Here is a 23,065-nt window from a genome sequence, read left to right as displayed (position 1 = left end):
AGAGTTACAGGCTTCTCAGAGATCAAGACGCCTTTCACTGATTTTAACATTCCCTGGTGAGATAAAAGAGGGTATGACAGTGGCAGCGGCAGAATCACTGTGCCTGAGATGGGCTTTCCATCACAGAAGACAGGACCAGGAATGAGTTAGAATTAAGGTCCTAAGCTGTATCGGGGCTGGGAGTGGGGAGGAGTTTCCTGTTTTGACAAGGGAAGGAGCCTGTCCTCAGGGAGGAGGTCAAAATGCCTGTCAACTTGGGGGCAGGACCTGAATCAGGCTGGTTGGGGTGGAGCATCTCCTGCAGTGCTAAGATGCCTTGAGGGCCTGGCCAGTCATCTAAGAGGAGATGGGGTTATTGGAGCTGAGGCACAGAGTGTCTTGGAGTGAGATACTGATAGAGATAGAAATGCGGGGAGGGGGAGAGACAGAGACGGAGAGAAAGGAGGCGGGTGGGGGGGGAAGAAGCAGATGGAGGAAAAGGGGAAAAAGGAGGAGGAAAGAGAAGAGAGGAGAGAGAGGAATGGGAGGAAGGAAGGTGCAGAGAATCAGACAGAGAAGAGATGGCCATGAGACATGAGAGAAAGATGGACCTAGAGGGAGGGGGAAGATGCAGATAGAGACAGTGATGGGGAGGGAGGAAGGGCAGAGGGAGACAGAGAGGGAGATAAGGAAGAAAGGTACAGAGCAAAGGATAGACCAAGAGTAATCGGCACAGAGAGGGACAAAGGGAGAATGACAATGTGGACACAAAGAGTCACACACGCAGACAGGGACACCTGCATAACCTGCACGACTGCAGAGCCCAACGCCGTGCTATTGCCGGGAGTCAAGACGGGGGCAGATGGCGCTGGCAGCATCTTTTTGCATGTGCCTTTGTCAGCTGAACTCAGAGCTCTCCTTGAGATAAAAATAGGAGTTCTCAGTTCCTCCCTCTTCCAATGCCTGCTCCCCAAAGAATCATTAAGACACCACCACCACCACCACTCACAAGGTCATCGTGTCTTTCTGAGAGTTCCGGGGAGCCAAGTGCGGTTTATTAGAAAACCAGGTCCCAGCTTGGCCCCTCCCCTCAGCCCTGCACAGCCTCTGCACACACAGCCCATCGGGGACAGTGCTTCTCGTGTACAGGATCAAAGGCTGCAGATAATTAATGAGCCTTTTCTCCCTGAAGAGCTCCTGGGACAACAGCTCAACGTGTCAGGGATGTTATCCCTGCCTTTGATGGGCTCAGAACCAGCACCAGGAGAGGAAGGGCGGAGGGGAGGGGAGAGGGAAGGGGCAGAGGGAGATCCAGTCAGTGCCAGGCTGAGAGAGGGCCACTTCTGGGCAACTCTGGATCCCAGCAGGAAGGAATGTGTCTGAGGAGTCAGGCCAGAGAGAGAAATGTGCATCACACACACATACACGCACATGCACATACACACATACACACGCATTTATTTTGCTTCAATGCTGGAAAAGTGATTTGTCCAGACACTGCTCAGCCGGACCCATTTGTAAATGTTACAGCTCTTAGGCAAACGGCCACAGAAACACCTCAGCTGTATTTTCTGAGGGGACTCGTGACACTGAAATTGGCCAACAGTGGCTCTCCGTGGTCCCTGATGACTCAGCATCCATTCCCACCTTCTGGGAAGAGCCTTCTGCATTCTTATGGGAAACCACCAGCCCAGTTCATTATGGTTGGATGCTGGGTCCACGGTGGGCCCACGCACCAGGACTAGCCCCGGGAACACCCCATCCTCCTGCCATTCTGGGTCAGAGACAGGTGTGTGTGCAAGTTGGCTCAGTGAGACGCAAACCTGGCCCTTGGGCAAGTATTGATACTACTGGTCAGGAAGCATCTCTTTCTGCTGGTAGGACTGGCATTGCTGGAGGCCTTGACTCTCTACAGCCATACAGATATGGCTGAGGACGAAGCCAACCCAGGCAAGTGCAGAGTCAAGAGGTGGGGAAAGAACATATTCTGAGCACCTGAATTCTCATGCTGGACGTCCTCGTCCTCATTTTCAGTTTTGTGGGCCAGTACATGCATTTTTGGCAAAAGTCTGAGATGGGTCCTGGCCACTCGTGACTGAGGGTCACAGCTGTAATGAGCAACTGTAGAAACAGGAAGCTCTTCAGAGCTTTCTATGCTCCTGCTTTTTACCACCAAGTCTCACATCTCGTAATTTACAAATTGCTTTCTCTGATCTCCTTTTCTCACAGTGGGCGCCACTGATGCTGCACCCGAGATGGAATGGAGGAGCACCGTCACCCGGTTCCGGCAGCCGGTCTTTGTTCTCCAGGGCGCAGATCCTGGCTTGGGGCCCCTCAATGTCTTCTTGGCTCTTGCCAGTCACGCGCTCCCTCTCCAGGCTCCTGTCTCCCGACTCAGTTTGCCGGGGCTGCTATCCGTGGCCGCTTGCCATGTTCCAAGCACCACACTCCACTTGCCAGATGGGATTTCCTGCCTCCTTCTCAATTAGCTGCCTGCCGTGGGGGTGAAGAGGGGCAGCCACATCTGGGAACATCATCTCTCTTGCCTGTCAAGATGCCCTGAGTCGGGGGTGCATGGCTCCAGCTCAGGTAAAGTGGACTCGCCGCTGGGCATGTGAACCATGAGCTGAGTGACACAAGAGTGGACAGTGGCTGGAGGTGGGTCACTCTCCCTGTGAGGTCCTGCAGTGCCAGCCCATCAGGGCCCATTACCTAGAGACTCAACAATGCCCAAATTCCTGTGCTATCTTGGCCCAGTTCTAAACATATTCTTCAATTCTATAAACTACTCAACATCACTAATCATCAGAAATGCAAATCAAAACCACAATGAGATGCTATCTCACACCTGTCAGGATGGCCATCAACAGAAAGACCACAAGTAATACATTCTTAAGAGGGTGTGGAAAAAAGGGAACCTTTGTACACTGTGAGTGGGAATATAAATTGGTACAGCCACTATGGAGAACAGTGTGGAGTTCCTCAAAAAAATAAAAATAGAACCATTATACGATCCAGCAATTCCACTCCTGGGCATACATCCAAAAAAAAAGAACACACTAATTTGAAAAGATACATGCACCCCAATGTTCATAGCAGCACTATTTACAATAGCCAAGATACGGAAGCAAATTAAGTGCCCATCCACAGATGAACAAATAAAGAAGATGTTTTATATATATATACACACACACACACACACACACACACGATGGAATATTACTCAGCCATTAAAAAGAATGAAAATCTACCCTTTACAACAACGTGGACGGACCTAGAGAACATTATGCTTAGTGAAATTAGAGAAGACAAATACTTTATGTTATCACTTACATGTGGAATCTAAAAAAAAGAAAACAAAGAGGTGTATATAAGAAACAGAAACAGACTCACAGGTATAGAGAAAAAACTAGTGGTTACCAGTTGGGAAAAATTCTATAAACTGTGTGTAGAATCTTCCAGCAAATTCTCCCTTTTGCCTAAGTCATCCAGAGCTGGTCTTAAACAAAGAACTCTGAGAGACCCAACTCTTCCACTGTCTGTCCCACCTAAGTAGTACCTCTATTCCCAGATCCCGACACCTGCCTCAGCCTCTCCCCATCACATTAACACTGTCATGTCTGGCAGCATCCGAAGTTACCCAACAAAGGCACAGCCTCAGGCTTAGCAACATCAACCCCATTTAAATCCATTTCCTATCCACCCTGGAGTCACCTCTTTGTAGAAGTGCAAATCAACACTTAAGCTCCCCTAAAGACATCCTAAATTTGTACAACTACCTTACAGTCTGTTAACCTACAGGTTTCCAGATCTAAGTACTTAAGGAAAGCTTTCTCTTTGATGTTTAAATTATATGTTTCCTTTGCCAGATACTGAGCAGGAAAAGGGGAAAAAAAGGAGAAAAGGAAAAAAAAGAATGGCTACTTCAGATTTACATTAGTACAGGATTTGGTATTATTTTGTACTTTTATCTAGTTTGTCTGGCATTTCAGAAAGTTTTGTTGTAAAAATAAATCCCCCTTTTGGGTTGGAAAATAACTTCTGCTACCTTGCTCCACGGTCCTGTGGCTGATGCGAAGATAGCGGCACATTTTCAGGTGTTTCAAATCAAGAAAATAAGACATGTTCATTTGAAGTGCGTCTAATACTTGGTTATCGGTACCTCGTATGAAGAGATTAGATTTTGGAAGCGGAAGATTAATTACTTTCTTTAGCGGAGACAAGCGCGCATTTGGACCTGCGTGTCAACGTGTTTACTGTGAAACGTCGCACCAGCGAGGGCATCTCATCTCCACTAGCATGAGATGCACTGTAGATAATGACCATTTAATTAAATCTCATTATGAAAACCCCTTCTTCTGAAGTACTGGACAGAGCTTAAGAAATGAACACTGAAAATTTGAACTTCTTTTTGGCCTGCCAATCATCAGCGGAAAACCCAACCCCGATGGTCCATTTCTAAGTACCAGGCAATGTCTACTCCTTTCCCTTCTGACAGTTCAGAGTCCAGAGCCCTTAGCAGAGAGCATGGACTTTGCAGACTGTACTGCAATGGTTGCATCCTAATCTCTTCCACTACTGGGCAGTGTAAGCTGGGCAGTCTTGAGCAAGTTACTGAACCTCTCTGAACTCCTAATACCCTTAACTGTACATGGAGTTAGCGTTTCTCATCACGTTGTGGCAGCTGATAAAGTAGGTGTCTGAGATGCAAGGGGCCATATGTGGCGGCTCCTTTCTCTGTCCCTTCCACACTGTGCTTGGCACCAGCAGACCCCTCTGGACATTTGAGAACACAGCCCTGGAGCTACTCTCCTCCCGGGCTAGTCTATTGCCAGGAATCAGGTGCAGGGGCAACATCCGCACCTAGTAAGCCTGGTCCCCTGGTGCCACCAGCCGCCAGCTCTTCATTATGACACAAACTTCCTGCTCACCCAGATCATTAACAAGTTTAATTTAATGGTAGTTTGTTCCTGACAACACAGACCCTGCAACCAGAAAAGAAAAGCCATTGCTGCCCGCCTCCCTCCCGTCTCAGGTTACCCAGCCGCCCACTCACCTGATGGTCTGATGCTGCAGGGAATCAGGGTCTGTGGCATTCACCGTCAACAGCACGCTGCCCACGGAGATGTGCTCTTGCTTGGTCACCATCATGGGGTCTGGGTGGAAAACCGGACCCTCATTGACATCCAGGACGGTGATGTGGACGGTTGCTGTGGAGCTGGGGCCGTAGGAGACGTCGGGCACCAGCGGGTCCTCGTTTTCCACTTTGATCAGCAGGGTGTGAAAGGCAGAAATCTCATAGTCCAGAGGCTGAAAGGCAGAGAGAAGGGCTCAGCACGCGGGTCTGCCACAAAGGGCAGGTGCTTTTGCACAAAGGCCTCTGACAGTCCCCGAGCTGTGTGGACACTCAGGGGTGGATCCAGGTCCTGTGGGCTAAGAAGCTTGATGCAATTTGGGGTACTCTTTAAGAAAAAGAGTATGAAACATACAGATACAAAATTAGGGATGGAAGTTGTTCCTTTTTTCAGATTGAGAAATAACTTACAACAATTACATGAGTCTCAGACACCTGGATCCTTTGTTGTGAGATCTCTTTAGGTGACTCCCTGGCAGCGCTGACATTAAAAGCCTTCCCACCGGTAGCCTGTGACCTCACAACTCCGGCACTCATGGGGGCTCCAGGGGGTGCACATTCTTCCAGTAGGGTGTCATGTAGAGAAGAGGATTCGGGAGGCTGACACACAAGGGGTTAAGCTGCATGGCCCTTCCCCACCTGAGGGCACTGGAAAACATGGGGGGGGGGATTTTTATTTGTCCCCATGACTCGGCAGCTCTGTGGCCATTTTCTGGGCAGGGGACAGTGATGTCAGATACCTGGCCATGCCTGGGACAGTCCCACATATGGCAGACTGTCCCACCAATGAGCAACCCTGCTGAGGCCCTTTCCAGGTGATTCTGTAAAGGGGCTGATGGTAACCGCCTCCCTTGCTGCTGTGTAGACTAAATCAGAGGATATTAAGGAAAGCCCATTGTAGACATTATTAATATGGTGCCCTGTCCCTTACAGAAGGTCATGGACGACATTCACTCGGTCACTTCCTTTCTAAACCATGAGATGCAGTGATGGTGACATTTCCTGTCGATGGAGGTGTGTGTGAGGAGACATTTAGGTGAGATAAGGACACACTGCTTATTTCAAGCTATCTTCCTAATGTTTCCTGGGAAAACAAGTAGCTAACTCATCAGACCCATGACATAATGGATATTCTTGCTGGGAGGACGAGACTAAAGTGAGTACAGGGAGGTGATTCACACTCAACCAGAAGGAAGGAAATGGCAGCACACGTCATAAGGGATCCGGGAATGTGGCATCAGAGGTGAGAATGGCGAAGCTGGGGAAAGAGCCGGGTGCAGGGGGTAAGAATCTGGAATCGGGCAGGTTTAGTTGGGAGAGCTTTAGGCAAAATTACATTCTCTCTCATGATAATTACAGCTAACACGCACGCCCTGCACTCCACACCTGTGAAAGTGCACCCGCACAAACACACATGCATATATATATGCAGAGGCACACACACACACACACACACTGGAAGTACTGACCGCGGAAGTGCTTCCTGGCTGTAATAGGACCGCCCATCCCGCCCTCACCTAGAGCAACTCCCAACAGGGTCAGTATTAAGATTTTAAGAGCTGACAGATACCAGGCTGTTGGTACCTAGGAGCTGCCCAGTTATATTGTGGTTCCATCCCTGGAACACAAGAATAATTTACCACTTCATCCTCCTTTCTAACATAGATCTCTGTCCTTCCCAAGTCAAGCCCCAAATCTGCAACCCCAGTGAAATAAAGTCCAAACACGGGCCAGGGAGCTGCCATGCTTGGAAAGCAGAGTTATTCATCCTAATGAGGACACTGAAGGGACTGGAGCCTTGGGCTTGCTGGGTAGTGACAGTCTGCCGGGCAGCATCCTGAGCAGGACGGACACACAGAGCGTCCACCTCTCCTGAGAACCTTCTCGACCGCACCCCAGCACGGGCAGACCCAGCCAGCCAACCCGAGGCCCGAGGGTTTCTTTTATACCAACTCCCAGGAACACACCATCTTCCTGGAAGTAAAGTTAAGGACAGCATGCTGCGACTATGAAATCCTGAATCTAGCCCAACTGGATTTTCTACCACGATGCAAATGCCGGCAGGGTGGGGTTTTACTGAGCTTCCTAGCTCTGCAGGGCTCTTAACAGGCAGCAGATGCGAGGCCAGCAGGGTGAGCAGCAAGCAGGACAGCGTGGCGCAGCCGGGGCAGTGGAGAAGGGTCAGGGCCCCGACAGCAACGGGAATCTTGACATTTGTCTCCTAAGGCCGTGGGGACAAAGCACTAGGTGGCTTAATACAAAGCTTAATACAAAGAAATGAACTGTCCCACAGTCCTGGAGACTAGAAGTCCAAAATCAAGATGTTGGCAGGGCCACGTTCCCTCTGAAAGCTCTAGGGGAGCCCTCCCTGCCTGTCCCAGCTTCGGGCGTTCCCTGGCTGGCAGCGTGTGAGTCCGACCCCTGTCTCCATCATCACCTGGCCTTCTTCCTGTGTGTCTCTGTCTTCACACGGCTGCCTCCTCATAAGGACACCAGTCATCTTGGATTGGGGGCCCATCCTACTCTATTATGCCCTCATCTTAACTCACTACACCTGCACTGGTCCTATTTCCAAATAAGCCCACATTCACAGGTTCTGGGGGTTATGACTTTAATGTCTTTTTGGGGGGAGGCACAATTTAACCCATGAGTGGGGTACCCACAGCTCCCCCCATTCACACACATGTCTCATAATATATTTACATATTATGTATAAATATACATACAATATTTGATCTGCATCACAACCTCTCATTACTTTTCATGACATAATCCATCTCTCATTGTGCACCAACTGTGTGCTAGGAGGGCCCCGTGTGCATCATCTCACCTAATCCTCACCTTACCCTCATAATAGTAGGTGATTTTAGACCCTTTTTACAGATGAGGAAACAGGTTCCGAGAGGTTAAGTAACTTGGTCAAAGTCACACAGCTAACAAGTGGCACAGAGCCGAGATGCGACACAGGGAGTCTGATGAGAGAGTCTGAGCTGATAACAATAAACTGCTTTTGGTACAGGGTGGTATTTCCACAAGTAATGCTGATGGGGACTCAGCCCTCTGTCCTGCCTTGGGACACTTCATTCATACCAGGAAGCAATGCAGCTTAGTAGTAGAAAGCGCTATTTGCTCCCAGAGCCAGAGGGGAGGGGACCAAGTCCTGGCCATAAGAACTCTAATGAACAACTACTGGACCACAGGCACATCAGCTTTCTCATCAGTAAAGTCCTAGTACCAAGGATTGTAGTAAGATCAGAGGAGGTGATGCATGCTGGGTGTTTCACACAGCAGCTGGCCTGGAGTCGGATACAATAACAAGAGGCTGTTAAGACAGCGAGGAAGAGGAATATGGGGTAGAAACAGCTGGAAGAGCCACTGCCCTCTTGCCTTGCCTCTTCAGGTATGTTCGAGGCTGACATGCCTCAGCAGAATGCTGGCTTCTGAGGAATGCAGATGTGAGTAGTGGCACAGAGAGAGGGAAGGAGAGAGAGAGAGAGTCCAGCCTTTTCCGGAGAGGAGGACCTCTGCAGTGCTTAATTCCGTTTGCACAAAGCTGGGTGTAATGACACCAGTGGGGCGATGCCCAGGGCCAGTCTACCAGGAGCTGATGAAACATGGGTCTCTGCTCCCACCCCTTCCGAGGCCTGCCCTGGGTCATGCTGCATTAAGAAGCCCTCCATTGTCTCGGGCATATGACCTGATTAACGTGATTTGTTTGGTGTCGGGTCTCTGTGTCAGGGACGGGAGGAAATTGAAAACACTTCCAATAAAGTTACAGAGATGCAATTTGACTAATATTTCATCAAGTGTCAAAAGAGGGTGTGGACCACTGTTCTGGAGGATTTCAAGGCTGGAAAAGCTGGCTCTCATGGGAAGGGTAAAGAATCTGGGGTTTGTTGTCCAGAGGAGAGAGGCTTTGGAAGTGACCCGACAGTAAGTTGTAAGCCTGTGACAGGCTTGGGGATCAAGGATGCCTGCTTTCTCAATGCTTCCTTCTCCTCTGAGGACAAAAGAGAGAACAGACGTAACATGCAGGGTGGATTATATTCAGCGGAAAGAGTAACTCTTTGACAGTTTGGAATAGGTTTACACAGCAACTAAGGGTGTTCCTGACTAGAAGGTTTTAAAGAGGACACGGCTACTCATTTGGCAGAATTGTTAGGATTCGGTCCTGTAGGGAGGAAGGACTCCCCCAGAAACCACACAGTCCTGAGACCTCCTCTAGTTCTCCCGTATGCCGACTGCTAACTGGGTAGGGCAGAGCTGCTTGTGGTTGGGCTGCAGCATGGCCATGTCCACCCACCTCTCATTGCAGAGGCCCCAGAGGAAAGATTCAGACTTTCCAGGCTTCCTTGCAGCTGAGGGTGGGCACGTGTCATCCGGTCAGTGACACATCATTGGAAATTGTCTGGAGGACCCATGGAAAACACATTTTTTCCCCTAATGAGAAGAGAGGGGCCCATGAGGGCACATATACTCTCGCTCATGTGCCTGGCGGCCTCCTTGCTTCCTGCCTTGGAACACAGCAGCAGGAAGACGCGATGCCCGGGGCTTTGACAGCCATTTTATGTCCATGAGGAAAACAGCAGAAACATCTGTGGTGCCACCTGCTGGCTCTCGGACGCCTTGAGCTGCCAGCCAACCCCGGACTGGCCTACCTTCATCTAGTTATGAAGACCATGAAGTTCTCCTGACTATTTAAGCCACCATCAGCCTGGCATTTGGTTATGTACAACTGAAAGCATTCCTAGCTACTGCACTGGGTTGCTAGCAAGGTGGAGAGCCCAGGGAGCATGGTCAGGCCAGCCTCCAGAAGGCTATCCTGGGGCTTGAACTCAGGCGCACTGAGAAGCAGAGAAAGCTCAAGGCCCTTTATACAAATTCATGCGGCAGGCAGCCAAAGAGGGGAGGCCTCCATCCCAATTCTGAAGCAAAGGGAGTCCACTTGCTAGTAAAATGGAGGCCCAGGGAGGGCCCCAGGCTCTGTGGGCACCTCCTCCCCAGGAACTGCAGGTGGAAATTCCTTGTCCTACGACAGTGCTCGTCCACAAGGCTGTGTTCTCCTGGGGCAACTCTCCCTCCTGTTCTGACCCTGCAGGTGTGGGGCAGGCCCAGGAACTTGCATTTCAGCTAGCATTCCCGGTGACTCTTCTAAATGCTAACGTTTAAGACTCACAGCATTGTGGGCCAAAGCGGGAGTGTGGGGAGAGGAGAACACTCTTTTCCAGTCTAGCTTTGCTTGTTATTTTATTTTCCTCAAGCTGTAGCAAACACAGGCCGGGAGAACGGTGCTCCTGCAGGGTTTATGGCGGGGATGTATATTGACCCAAGCTTTGTCTTCCAGCTGCAGGTTTGGAAAATTACCTGATGCCTTCTATAGATACAGGGCTAGCCTCAGAGAACAGCCAGTGGCTATGTTTTATTTTTTTACGACTTTCACAGCTTTGAAACTATAGCACTGAATGTAGGAGGGCAGTGCCAGGATTTCCTGGGAGTCCTGGCAAGGGAAGAAGAATTGGGAAGACCCAGAGGCTGCTCTTTTCAGGGAGACGTTTGGGGCTCAGTTCAGACGAGGTTCTGAAAAGGACAGGGAGAAACCTAGACCCCTCATCCTCTGGAGAAAGCCGGAAACTTCTCTGAGATCTGCCATTCTCAGTGGCTCCGGGTTCTGCCCCCAGGGACGTTGTGGAACTTTGTTGGTGTGAACGTTTATATGGCCCTGCGGCTAGGCTGAATACTGACCCCAGCCCCCAATATGTCCATGTTCGAATCCCGGGAACGTGCGTTACCTTACATGGCAAAAGGGACTTTGCAGATGTGATTAAGCTAAGGACCCTGAGCTGGGTAGAAGATTCTGGATTATCCAGGTGGGCCCAATGGAACCACAAAGGTCCTTAAAAGAGGGAGGCAGGTGGGCTTCCCTGGTGGCACAGTAGTTAAGAATCTGCCTGCCAGTGCAGGGGACATGGGTTCGAGCCCTGGTCTGGGAAGATCCCACATGCCGCGAAGCAACTAAGCCCGTGCGCCACAACTACTGAGCCCGCATGCCTAGAGCCTGCGAGCCACAACTACTGAGCCCATGTGCCACAACTACTGAAGCCTACGTGCCTAGAGCCCATGCTCTGCAACAAGAGAAGCCACTGCAATGAGAAGCCTGCACACCGCAATGAAGAGTTGCCCCCGCTCGCCGCAACTAGAGAAAGCCCACGCGCAGCAACGAATACCCAATGCAGTCATAAATAAATAAACAAATAAATAAATAAAATTAAAGAACACTGCACAAAAAAAAAAAAGAGGGAGGCAGGAAGTCAAAGTAGGTGTGACAATGGAAGCAGAGGGTCAAAGTCAGAGAGAGATAAGATGCTGGGTTGCTGCTTTGAAGATACAGGAAGGGGCCATGAGCCAAGGAATGCATGCAGGCGACCTCCAGAAGCTGGAAAAGACGAGGAAGTCAATTCTCCCCCGGAGCCTCCAGAAGGAACCAGCCCCACCGACTGTAGCCCTGTGAAACTGATTTTGGACTTCCGGCCTCCAGAACTGTAAAAGACTAAATGTGCGTTGTTTGAAGCTCCCACGTCTGTGGTCATTTGTTACAGCAGCCCCAGGAAACAAACACAGGCACCATGTGCCAATCACATATTAGCTTGTGAACTCCTCACAACAACCTGGAGTGGTGGGTTGTACCATCATCCTCATTTTACAGATGAGGAAACCGAGGCCCAGAAAACAATTAAGCATCTTGGCCAACGGCACACAGGAAGTAGGTAACAACGTTCCTGCTCAGTCCACTAATACGATTACTATAAACACGACTGCTCCCTGCTTTCCAGGCAAATTGCTGCACCCACCAGAAAAGAAGCTGTGTTCCGATGGACGTTCTGGTCTGGCAGCAGCTCTCCCAGAACCTCCCAGATCCCTTCCTCCAGGACACGGGGACCACCAGCCTCACATGCTCTGCTGCCACCCCCCTCCTTCCCACATTTCTGAGCCCTCCCGTTACACTGTTGTCACTTTCCTTCTCGGTCCCCCTGTAGCAGAGAGAGGTCAGCTTGCTGGGCAGCAGTGCTCACAGGTGGTTTCACACGGAGAAGCATCCCGTGTGTGTAATTATATACTGTGTTTGACAGTAACTGAGACTCTACTAAGAAAGGTTAAGAAGAACTGTAATAATGCACAATCTGACCATGGGTCTTTAGAAAACCTTCACAGGTCCCATTTTTGCATATCTTTGATAATTCATTATCAAGTATATGAAGAATCTCATTTAAAAATTAAGTTTTTTTTTTTTAAGGTTACAAGGAAGTTTAGGTTTTCCAGAACCTGTAGAACAACTTGGTTTTATAGCCATGAGAGTACAAGCACACCCCTAAGCTGAAGACTTTTCCCATTTTAATTCCAGGAGGAGGAGACAGCGGCTGGTCTATCCTCGACCTGGGGCCCTGGGTGCTCGGGCGAGGAGGGAGGGGCAGTCGGAAGCACCCTTACTTTGACGACGGAGAGCATCCCCTCGTTGGTTTGCGGGTTGGTGTGGATCTCGAAGCTCTGCCCAGGGTTCCCGTTGATGATGGTGTAGGCGGCCCTCCACGCGCCTGTGGTAGGATCGTCCTTGTCTTCAACTGTCAAGTTGACAATAACTCCCACGGCTCCTTCTTCGACTGTGGCTTGAAACTGCAAACAAAGCAGACCGTTACTGTCACTATTTTTGGGGAAAAAAAAATCATAGTGAAGACCACTGATGGCACTCTGACCATATGCCTGGTATTGGGCACATTACCCACACCATCTCATTAAATAATAAAGACTAACAGAGGAAGATCACGAAGCTGTGTGTGCCAACAGATGCTATGCTTCAGGTTCTCTCAGCCTTATGTGGGACCATGAGGCTGAATTCTCTCCTACAGGATGTGGGCAGAAGTGATGTTTGCCGGGGCTGGCCTGGGTTCACCTGGGCGGAGGGTTAAGAGAACAGCTGTGCCTCTTCTGTGGGCCCCTTTCCTTCTATCTACCTGGATGCAGACAACCAGGAGACCCAAGGGGAAGGTGGAGCCACAAGAGGGAATGAGCTTGGGTACCTGAGTCACCACATGGAGGTGGGTGGGAGCCCGTCCCGAACTGTTGTTGAAGGAGAAAAAAACTTGTATTGAGTTTGAGCCTTTACGCATTTTTGTTTGCATTTGTTTTTGTAGCCTTGTTACTGAATGCAAATCTGTATGCCCAACGCACAGTGGGGCCAAACAATACCAAAACATCAGAGTTTGGAGCAGAGAAAGGTTTACTGCAGGGCCAGGCAAGGAGATGTATGCCTCATGCCTTAAAAACCCGGAACTCCCTGAAAGCTTTCAGCGAAGCCCTTTCACAGGAAAGGTGAGGGAGGGTCATGGTTAGCTGTTGCAGACTTCTTGGTGTCAGATCCTTCGTTCCTGAGGTCAGGTCACCGTCGGGTCACGGTGTTCCTGTAAACCTCCACTGAAACAAATGTTACTTTCTGTTCTGACAAGTAAGGGCAAGGTCCCAAGGCTCAACTTTCGCCCTCTGAGGTCCAGGCCCTGGCTGAGAGGAGGGGGTCCCCGCGGGGGCCAGTTACCCTGCCCAGGAGCGTTCGTCCAGCACCCAGGCTGGGTCCTCCCACCAATGCCCAGGCCCGGCTGGCAGTGCCCTCAGGGCCAGGTCCCCAGACCCTGCCCAGCCGTCATCACTGAGGGAGCCAGGCAACCACGACCCAGCCGGCCCTCAGGTACCTTGGGCCACCCAAAGGTTTGGGCAGAGCAGGCCGGGTCCCAGGGACCCAGGGAGACCTCCGCCGCCATTAGATAGCAGAGGAGGGGATGGAAGAGAGGTTCCCGTGGCCTCAAGGCCCAGGCCCAGCCAGTGGGCGGCCATGGCAAGGGCTCTGGAGCTCGGCGGGACACAGCCCCCAGCCTGTCCTGGGCCCCCCCAGCTCACCCACCGCCTGAGGCCGGGGAGGGCCTGGAGGGCCCCAGGGAGAAGGCCCCCATCCACCTCTTACCACATGGAGATCCACCTCTTACCTCTTGCCAGGAGGACCACCCCGGGCGGACCGTTGGCCGAGCGACCTCTAACTGCCACACTAAGTGTCTCTTGCTAACCCTCCTGTGCTTAAGGTCTTGCGGTAACGGTTGCGTGGTAACGGCTGTGCACCCGCCCCGCCCCTATTACAGCCTCACCCACCCTAAACGACAAGGTAACCAGATAATCACATCACCATCGCTCATATATGGAGGGACGGGGATTGGAACCCCAGTGTTTGACTCCAGAGCCTCTGCTCAGTTGTAGCATCCTCCTTAGTGAAGGAAGCCGGTTTCATCCCTCCCACCCCTTGCCCACACCTAGCATGACTTTAAAAGGGAGGAAACATTTTTCTAAGGTAACATATAAATCAATTGTTTGGAGCTTTGTTGTACCTGTGTTTTTATTGTGACACATCTCAAATATCTGTTGCAAGTAGGTGTGGTGAAAAATAAATCAATAAATGAAAAATCAGCTTAGATAGAGAATTTCACGAGTCATCAGCACACTGCTTTGAGCTGGAAGCATAAAGTATTGTTTTGGTGCTTACCTCTGATACACTACTGGTGAATAGTAATCTGTTTGCAAATATTTTACACACAAGTAATACCAACAAGCTGACAAGAAGAAGAAGAAATATCCTGGAATTTCAATTAGTAGGAAAGAGAATCTAGAGACAGTAAGATGATGTCAGAAAGCCCTTATGTTCAAAGACAAGTAATTTGAGAAATGACGTTTCAAAAGCGGTGGCTGATTAATTCACTTGCAAATCATTAATCACAAGCCATAATCTTGATGCCTTGGGGGAGACAGGAACTAATCTGTCTATCACAACTCAGCAAACCTGGGTGACCCGTTTCCCTTCCCTACAAGCGGTGCTGGGAAATTCCTGGAACATGCGCACTGGATGGAACGGAGCTGGAGCGAGGGGAAGTGGAGGATACTGTCACACAGAAACAGCTCCACGAGACAATTATTTTGACCTGATTCCTCTGATTCTTGTTTAAGTTAGGCCTAACTTCTATCTTTCCCCCCTCATCACAAAAATTATGGAATTCCTGAGCTTGAAATCTACACTGGTGGATCCCAGCCCTGTTAGAATCTCCTGGAGGGCTTTTTAAAAAAACTGTTTTTTTTTAAAAAATAACCCTATTCCAATTCAGTTGGTCTGGGGTAAGGCGTGGGTTTCAGTGTTTTGTTGACCTGCCCAGATAATTCTAATACGTAGTTTGGACAGAGAAGCATGAGAGTTCAAGGTCAAGAAGGGCCAAAGTAGGGATGTGAGAGCCTGCCCTTGTGCATTGCAAGGCTGCCTGGGTCCCATGCTGAGGGAGGGGCCTGCAGTGCATGTGGGATCAGCAGGAAGGAGAGCTGTGATCAGCTACTGCTGTCTGCCATGCGTCCAGGAGTGGGACACATGTGTTATCCAATCCCACAGGTGGCAGATAAAGAAACAGGCACAGAGAAAGAAGGAAGAGGTTGGTCCAAAGTTCTCGAGTGGACCAAAGGTCAGATACAAATCTCCTGGACTCCAGCAACGTCTGCTTTCCACAAGTTCTATTACTCATGCCCACTCAAGAGTCCCATTGCTTAGGCCGGTCCTCCACCCCCTGCTGTGATCCAGAGACAGAGGACTGATTCTCTGTCCCTACTGATCACAGCACACCTCAGCTCGTAACCTGTCCCTGTGGCTGTTCTGACACCTGTACCTTGGGACACCAGGCAGACAATTCAGTGGGTTTGGGAGTGCTAAGACTAGAGGATGCTGGAAACCATCAGTCAGGTACGAATGCCATTACATCCAGTCCACAGGTGAGAAGTTACTTTGTCAAGGCAGGTGAATGTCACATTGCTGAGAGGAAGACACTGTAAGAACAGATCACGATGAGGAGGCTGGAGGCTCCAGGTGTGTCTGTCTTGTTCAGGGCTTTCTCTCCACCCCTTGCATGATGCTGGGTGCATAGAAGGGACACAGTAGGTGTCTGTTGAGTGAATGAATGGTCTTAAAATAGGAAATGGGGCCTGGCATCAAAGGTGAGGGCTGAGAGGAAATGTGAAGGGATGAAGCTATACAGGAGTGAGACTAAGAGACTGGCATGGTGACGGATGCCTGATTCTGCCACTTGCTTGCATGGTGCAGGGCAGGAGGGATGGGTTGACCTCCCTTGTTCTCCAGAACATCTCTAGCAGGGATGCCTTATGACTTTCGAAGACACTGGGTACGTTACGTTTGTTGGTCCCTCCTACCATACTTGATTTTCATAGGCTTTAAAAATTTCATTTTTTTCCCCCCTGATGTGAGGAAAAGAATTAAAATTTTCTTTGACCCTAAAAAGTGCGTTTTTTTAATGGCGCCTGGTCCCCAGTACACAGCACAGTGCTGGACACATGAAGATCTTCTGGATGGATGCATGAATTTGTAAAATTAATATTTAGGCCATGTATAGGTGAGAAAAGCCTGTGCAGTTTCTCCCATGACACCTTTTCATGACACCAACCAAGAGGCTGGTGCAGAATACCTTTTCAGTGTGTGGGCAAATGAGTCCAAGTGGAACGGGAAGGTGATAATGTTTTAGAAATTCTCACAGCATGCGTTACGACCCTAATATACCCTTAGATGTAGTAATGTGTCCACAGCCACATTTACCTACCATCCATCACCCATCCATCCATTTATTTCTCCTCCATTCATCCATCCATCCTTCCATCCACTATCCGTCCTCCATCCATCCTCCATCCATCCACCCATTCACCCATCCATCCATATTCCAGCCAGCCAGCCAACAAATACTTGTCAAGCGGCTTCTGTGTACCACGCATGATATAGTATTAAATTCTAAAAAATAGAAAAATAAAACAATAAATTCTAGGGATACACTAGTAAACAAGACAACAGACATGGCATATGTTTAATTATAAAAATATGTGAAGTGTTGGGCAAGAAATAACATAGTTCTTGGAGAGCCTGAAGCTTGAGGGGAGTGGTGAGAGGGCGTGGTGCCTGACCCAGTCTAGGGAAGGTCATTAGGGAAGAATTCCCTGAGAACTGAAAGAAGAGGAGTCAGTGAGACGAGAGGGGAGAGAGCCTTCCTGGCATCTGGAACAGCAGGTGCAAAGGCCAGTGGTGAAGGAAGCATGGGGCAATTGTGGACCAGAGGGAGGTGGGTGTGGCTGGAGAGCAAAGGAGAACTCGGGGAGAACTGTTTGCTATTGGACTCCAGAGGAGAGTTGCGTCAGATTATGCACAGCCTTGTGGGCCAGGGAAAGGCATTTAGAATTTGTCTTGAGAGCCAAGTGAGGTCTAATCAAGGAACTGGATTATGTTTAAATCTACTCCTGGGAGAATTCAGAAAAAAATCTTGAAATACCGAAAACATTCAATACAATTATTATAGTCTTTGTTAAGACCATTATCTGATTCTTGCATAAACTATAAAGCCAGTTTCCTTGAGCATCCATTTAGAAACTCATTATGGCTTAATTAAATACTCATTCTATTAATTCTATTCAATGTTTAACCCCATTATGTAATTCAAGAATGGAAAATTAAGTAGATTAAAATGAAACAGTACCATTTTATATTTCTATAGCAATGCTCACTCTGTGATTTAAAAACAATAGACAGACATTAATTTACCATGCTAGAGCAGGAGGAATTACGGATTGTAACATTACTTCATTTAATTGGAAAAAAATAAAGTTACTTTTCTGTTAAACTGTGCAGCAAATCAAATACGAGATGCAAAACGTGTTTTTACACCATCAGTGTGGGCGACTGGCTTGGGACATATTGAGTTTCATTGGCTCTCTCCTCTCAATTCAGAACTGAGTTATTTCATTTTCTTTTCTTTGCCAAGGTGAGGTGAATTTTGTGATGGACATTTAGGAAGAGACTACTTGGACTTGACATAAAGGTTATCCATCACCAGGGGAAGAGGGACTTGCATTTTAATTTACACTGAGAATGAACACTGCTCCTCACAGAGCAAAGAGTTGGTCATTAAGGTTAACCTGGAAGATGGAAATAACGATCAACAGGCTAAAAGCCACAGGTGGGGCAGAAGTGACAGCTGATGACTTTAAGGGACAGGACACATGCAAGCCTGCCTGCTTGATCGCTGGAGTCCAGGTTCATGAGCTGCCAACCCTGGGGTTTCATGGAGAATTGATGTTGAACTTGAAAAGCTGGGATACAGTCATCTGGGCCCTGGCTTTGAAAAAATTAAAAGATAAGGTCCCGGAAAGTTTTACACAATTCAGTTTCTATTTGTGAGGATAAAAGGGTGAGGGAGACATCATCAGAAACTGAACTTGCAAGCACTTTCATGAGTCTGTATTTACATAAACGATGCAGCTTGTTGGAAAAATCTAATTTCTTGCTGATAGCCTAATGGGTAGAAACTGTGAGTGCTATAAATAAGATCATACATTTAAGGATCCTGGCATAGAGTAAGGAATCAGTATTTGTTAGCACTGGTGATGATCGATTTCATTCTGTATCATATGAAATACTTACTAATAAATTGGAGAATGTGACTCTCTGTTTTTATCACAGTCTGCCTTCCACTGTGGTTGTCTTGTATAGATAGCTTATTTCCCTTGGTGGGTGTGGAAGAAGCACTTTGCTCTTCAGTCGTGTATTCCTGACACTCACAAGCTTGCATATCCTTGTCTTGATCTTTATCACCAAGACAAATGATGTTAACTTATCACACGCACATTTAGAAGGGATAGCTGCATCAGATATCTGGTTTCCTTCTATCTATGATTAGGAGTCATCCTGGGGTAGAAAGATGCAACACCTCATTTAAATAAATAGTCATTAAATGTCTATTCCATGGCAGGGGGTCTGCCAGGCATAAGAAGTCCAGCAGTAAATGAGAGGGACACTATTCTCTCCCCTCACGGGTTTACAGCTCAGCAGACTGACACACTCCCTCCTGATAACCCCATTTCCTTCATATGCTTTGCTCACACAATTCCTTTTCTACCATTTGTCCACTGTCATTCATCCCAGGCTGCATCTATGTTTGGACATGACTTAGTTTACAGCTAATGGTCATTTTAATAAATGGTGCTGGGGCCACTGGCTAGCCATGTGGAAAAAACAAAGAATCTGGATTCCCGACCTCACACCATACAGAAATTGTGAAAGGTAAAACAATCAATGTTTTAGAAGAAAACATAGGAGGACATTTTAATTCATCTTACAGTTAATGTTTATGTGTACTTTATATATATGTAATATAATGTAAAAAATTTAAAATACGTATAATATAAAAATATAAAATGGGGCTTCCCTGGTGGCGCAGTGGTTGAGAGTCCACCTGCTGATGCAGGGGACATGGGTTTGTGCCCCGGTCCGGGAGGGTCCCACATGCGGTGGAGCGGCTGGGCCCCTGGGCCATGGGGGGTGGGCCTGTGCGTCTGGAGCCTGTGCTCCGCAATGGGAGAGGCCACAGCAGTGAGAGGCCCGCGTACCCCCCCCCCCACACACAAATATATATATATATAATGTAATTATATATATAAAGTGCACATAATATAATATAGATAATATTTAAATAACAAATTTAGTAAGTATAGAGTTTATTCAGTATTTTAAAGAAGGCTTTATGTCTAAGAAGTGATGAACAGCAGAGTCCCACAAGGGACTCTAGGTTACTTGGCTGAGAACCACGGTCTGCTCATCAGCTAGCCCTCAAGACAACTGTGCCTACTGAGTCCCTCCCTAGCCATGTCCCAGTAGGATGTGCATGGACAGGCCCCGAAGTAATACCGAGATGGGAGGGGACCATTCGGGAACCCAACAGCCCATAATGGCCCCAGACATTGGTGAGCATCTTTTACTCATTTCCCATCTAGTCAACACTCTCTCTTCTCTAAATATCATTTTCTCTTTGAAAATGAAGAGTGGTGTCAGCCCTTTGGTTTTCAACGCCCATGGGAGACAGTTCACAGAGAGAAGACGTAAAGCAGATGCTAGAGCTGGGATTTCCGGCAACTGTGAATAAAGACTTCCCTGCCCTCTGAAGCGCAGGCAGCCTGGGGCGTGCGCCTATCAACTGTGAGACGGGTCTTGTCTCTGTTTCCGAAAATGCCCAACACCACCTCTTTCATGAAGTGAGAACGCTATAATTAGACGTTCAACTTTGGGATCATTTTTGTCTAGAGAATACAACCCGAGGGGAGAAGATGACAGTGTACATGTGTTGGAGGGTCTCACGATAAGAAGAATGACCAGTTTTTCTCTATTCTCACTGAGAAAAAGGAAAGTGACCTGAATTGTGCGTCACACGCCAGAGATGACAACATTGTAATGGTGGAGGGCAGTCTTCCTTTTCTGAAGACTCTTAACGTTTCTGAGATTTAGCTCACGGTGCCTGTATCCATAAAACATCTGAGGAAACGATACCTTCCCCAGCTCCTGCTGAAAAGAGTGTTACTAGAGGGCCATTTGTACCACACGATCCCAGCTTTCGTTGCCAGAGCTGACTGGACCCAGAAGTGGCACTGGACTCACAAGTCACCAATCTATTGGCTGCTTCATGAACGACCAGATGATTTCTCTAAGCATATGAACTCAGAGAGATACAGGCTATATAATCAGAGGGCAAAGGGTCCTTAAATCCTAAGTTTCTGAGTAGAAGAGAAATGGAGTGGCCATTTTTTGTCATTTGGACATGAACGAATAGATGCATAGAGAAGCCAAAGAAGGGACACACTGAAAGAAAACCCAGGAGACCTTGGGGGCGCTCAGAGACACACAGATGAGGAAGCACCCTTGATCTCGGACTGTGTTTCTACTCCTTGCAACTAATGGAGCCCTGGGAAAACAGCTGTGGTGGATGGATGTCTGTCTCTCTCAGGACGTAAATGTGGTCCTTTTGATGAAGACTTGGGTTTCACAGATGTTTCCTCAAATCTTTTTCTCTTTTACATCTTGCTATGGAAACTTTCAAACAGCTATAAAAGCAGACAGAATGAAGTGATGAACCACACGTGCCATCATCAGGCTTCAAAGATTTTCAACTTATGCCCCCATGTGCTTCATCTACACACCCACTTCTCCCCATGCCTGTCCTGTTCGGAGCAAATCCCAGACATATCACTGACTCTGTAAAGATTTCACTGCTTGTCGCTAAAAGTTAAAAACTCTTTTTAAGAGAACAGAATCAAGGTCCTCTCCTGATCCAACTAACATTAATTTCTTCTACTGACAATTATTGTGTTTTTCTTTTGTGCCGGATGCTTTACTAAAACTATAGCCGCGGTAAAGGACAGTTAGAGACTGGCCTATTAGACTTCTCCACGGGTTAGGAGAGTCTTCTCAGTTAAATGTTACTGAACAGGTGAGGAAACAGAGAAGCTGAAGGTGGAAACAGTTCAATGATAATAAGGAATAGCAGCTCGATGACAAAGAAACATGTGCCTGAGGGGGGAGGACTCTCCAGAGCCGCTGGCATGCCGGGCAGTGTGGTTCTTGGTCCAGGAGAGCCGAGGCACGCGCCACCTAGTGGATGTGACCCCCAACCCCCCAGCCCAGGGAGCCCCGGGCCGGGAGGAGAGCCACATGCCTGGAGGGCTGCGTCTGGGATCCTGTTCCAACGAGAGGAAAGACCAAGTGTCACGCAGCCTCCCAGCTCTACAGGTGCCGGGGGATGAGCCAACAGGCAAGAGAGGGAAACAATATTCACTTCGTGCTCCGGCAGGAATTATCCTCCCCTCCCCACTCAGTGCACTCTCTTCCGTATTGATTCATTTCCTAGGAGGAGTTTCCATGGTTGCTGCAGACACAGAGGAGGTGCTGGGTACCCAACTTTGGAGGAAGATGCCCAGCCAGGTTCTGGCTTGCTGGGGGCCCGATGGTCCACCAAATTTGTTTTTGCAATTCTTCCTCCACGTGACCTTGCCTACCGAAGCTCCTCGGATTTTCCAATTACAGATGCATACTGCAGCTAAAAAGGGAGTTTTCAGGAAGAAAAGACTCAAATACTGAAACATATCTTTTTGTCCTCAAAACAAAATGAGAACACACAGCCACTGAAGACTGCCAGAAAAATAATACAGCTGGGCAACGGTTCTCAAACTATGTTCCCTGGAACAAACAGTGTTTGAGGGATGGTGCAGGAGTCCCACAAATGTACCACATATTTTCCTCTAAACAAGAAAGACTGAAACTGCCCGAGGAATCTGCTAGATATATTTTATCCGTTTTGTATATTAGAGTTCTTGTCTAAGATTTTGCTTGGAAAAAAAAAGTTTTGCTGCTGAAATGAAGTTTGAAAATCACTGCCTTAGGGAACCGATGAAATAAATATTACATGTGATGGTGAGAGAAAAATAAAAACCAAGGAGCAAATATGCGTGCGTTCTTTTTTCTCCACATGCCCGGTGTGGAAACTTTATCTCATCTGACATTAATATCTCTCCTTCGCTTGAGCTTCTCTTTTTAAAAAAATGAAAGAAAAGGCAAAACACGTTTGTACATTTGATGAGATAACTGAAAAATAGCTTAATTTTGAGAAGCAAAGAGATTTTCTGCAGGGATACGCCTTCGACACAAACATCTGAATCTGGATGAAGAACGACTTTTCTTTAGGAACAATAGCATGGTCTGCTCTAAAGACTTAGAATTTGGTTTATGCAATTCTGCAAATTTACAGGTGTGGAAAATTCAGTGACATGGGGCAAGTTCTGATCTACCTCTAACTCACGGGTAAATTCTGTAACTTCTCTGAGTCCAAGTTTGCTTATCTGAGGTGTAGGGTATCAGGCAAAGCAGGAGTTCTTAATGCTGACTGCACATTAGAATCACCTGAAAACTACTCATGATCTGAGGTCCCACATTCAGAGATCCTCCTTGGGTAGGGCCTAGGCATTTGCATTTCTAAAAACTCCCCCAGATGGTTCTGATGAATGGCC

The 23,065-nt window shown here is 48.1% G+C and overlaps 1 protein-coding gene across 1 annotated transcript in view; it reads right to left on the bottom strand.

The window, feature by feature from the left end:
* Nucleotides 1-23,065, bottom strand: part of CDH13 (cadherin 13) — a 1,022,168-nt gene that overhangs the window by 92,540 nt on the left and 906,563 nt on the right. The window contains exons 9-10 of the mRNA XM_067721248.1: nucleotides 12,599-12,781; nucleotides 5,036-5,289 (exon numbers count right to left, since the gene is read on the bottom strand). Coding sequence (XP_067577349.1) covers nucleotides 5,036-5,289; nucleotides 12,599-12,781 — 437 coding nt within the window. The remainder of the gene's footprint in view (nucleotides 1-5,035; nucleotides 5,290-12,598; nucleotides 12,782-23,065) is intronic.

Source organism: Pseudorca crassidens, chromosome 20 (assembly GCF_039906515.1).
Source record: "Pseudorca crassidens isolate mPseCra1 chromosome 20, mPseCra1.hap1, whole genome shotgun sequence".
Lineage (NCBI taxonomy): Eukaryota > Metazoa > Chordata > Mammalia > Artiodactyla > Delphinidae > Pseudorca > Pseudorca crassidens.
Note: the sequence above shows the minus strand (reverse complement) of the source record. Positions and strands in the feature narration are given on the sequence as shown.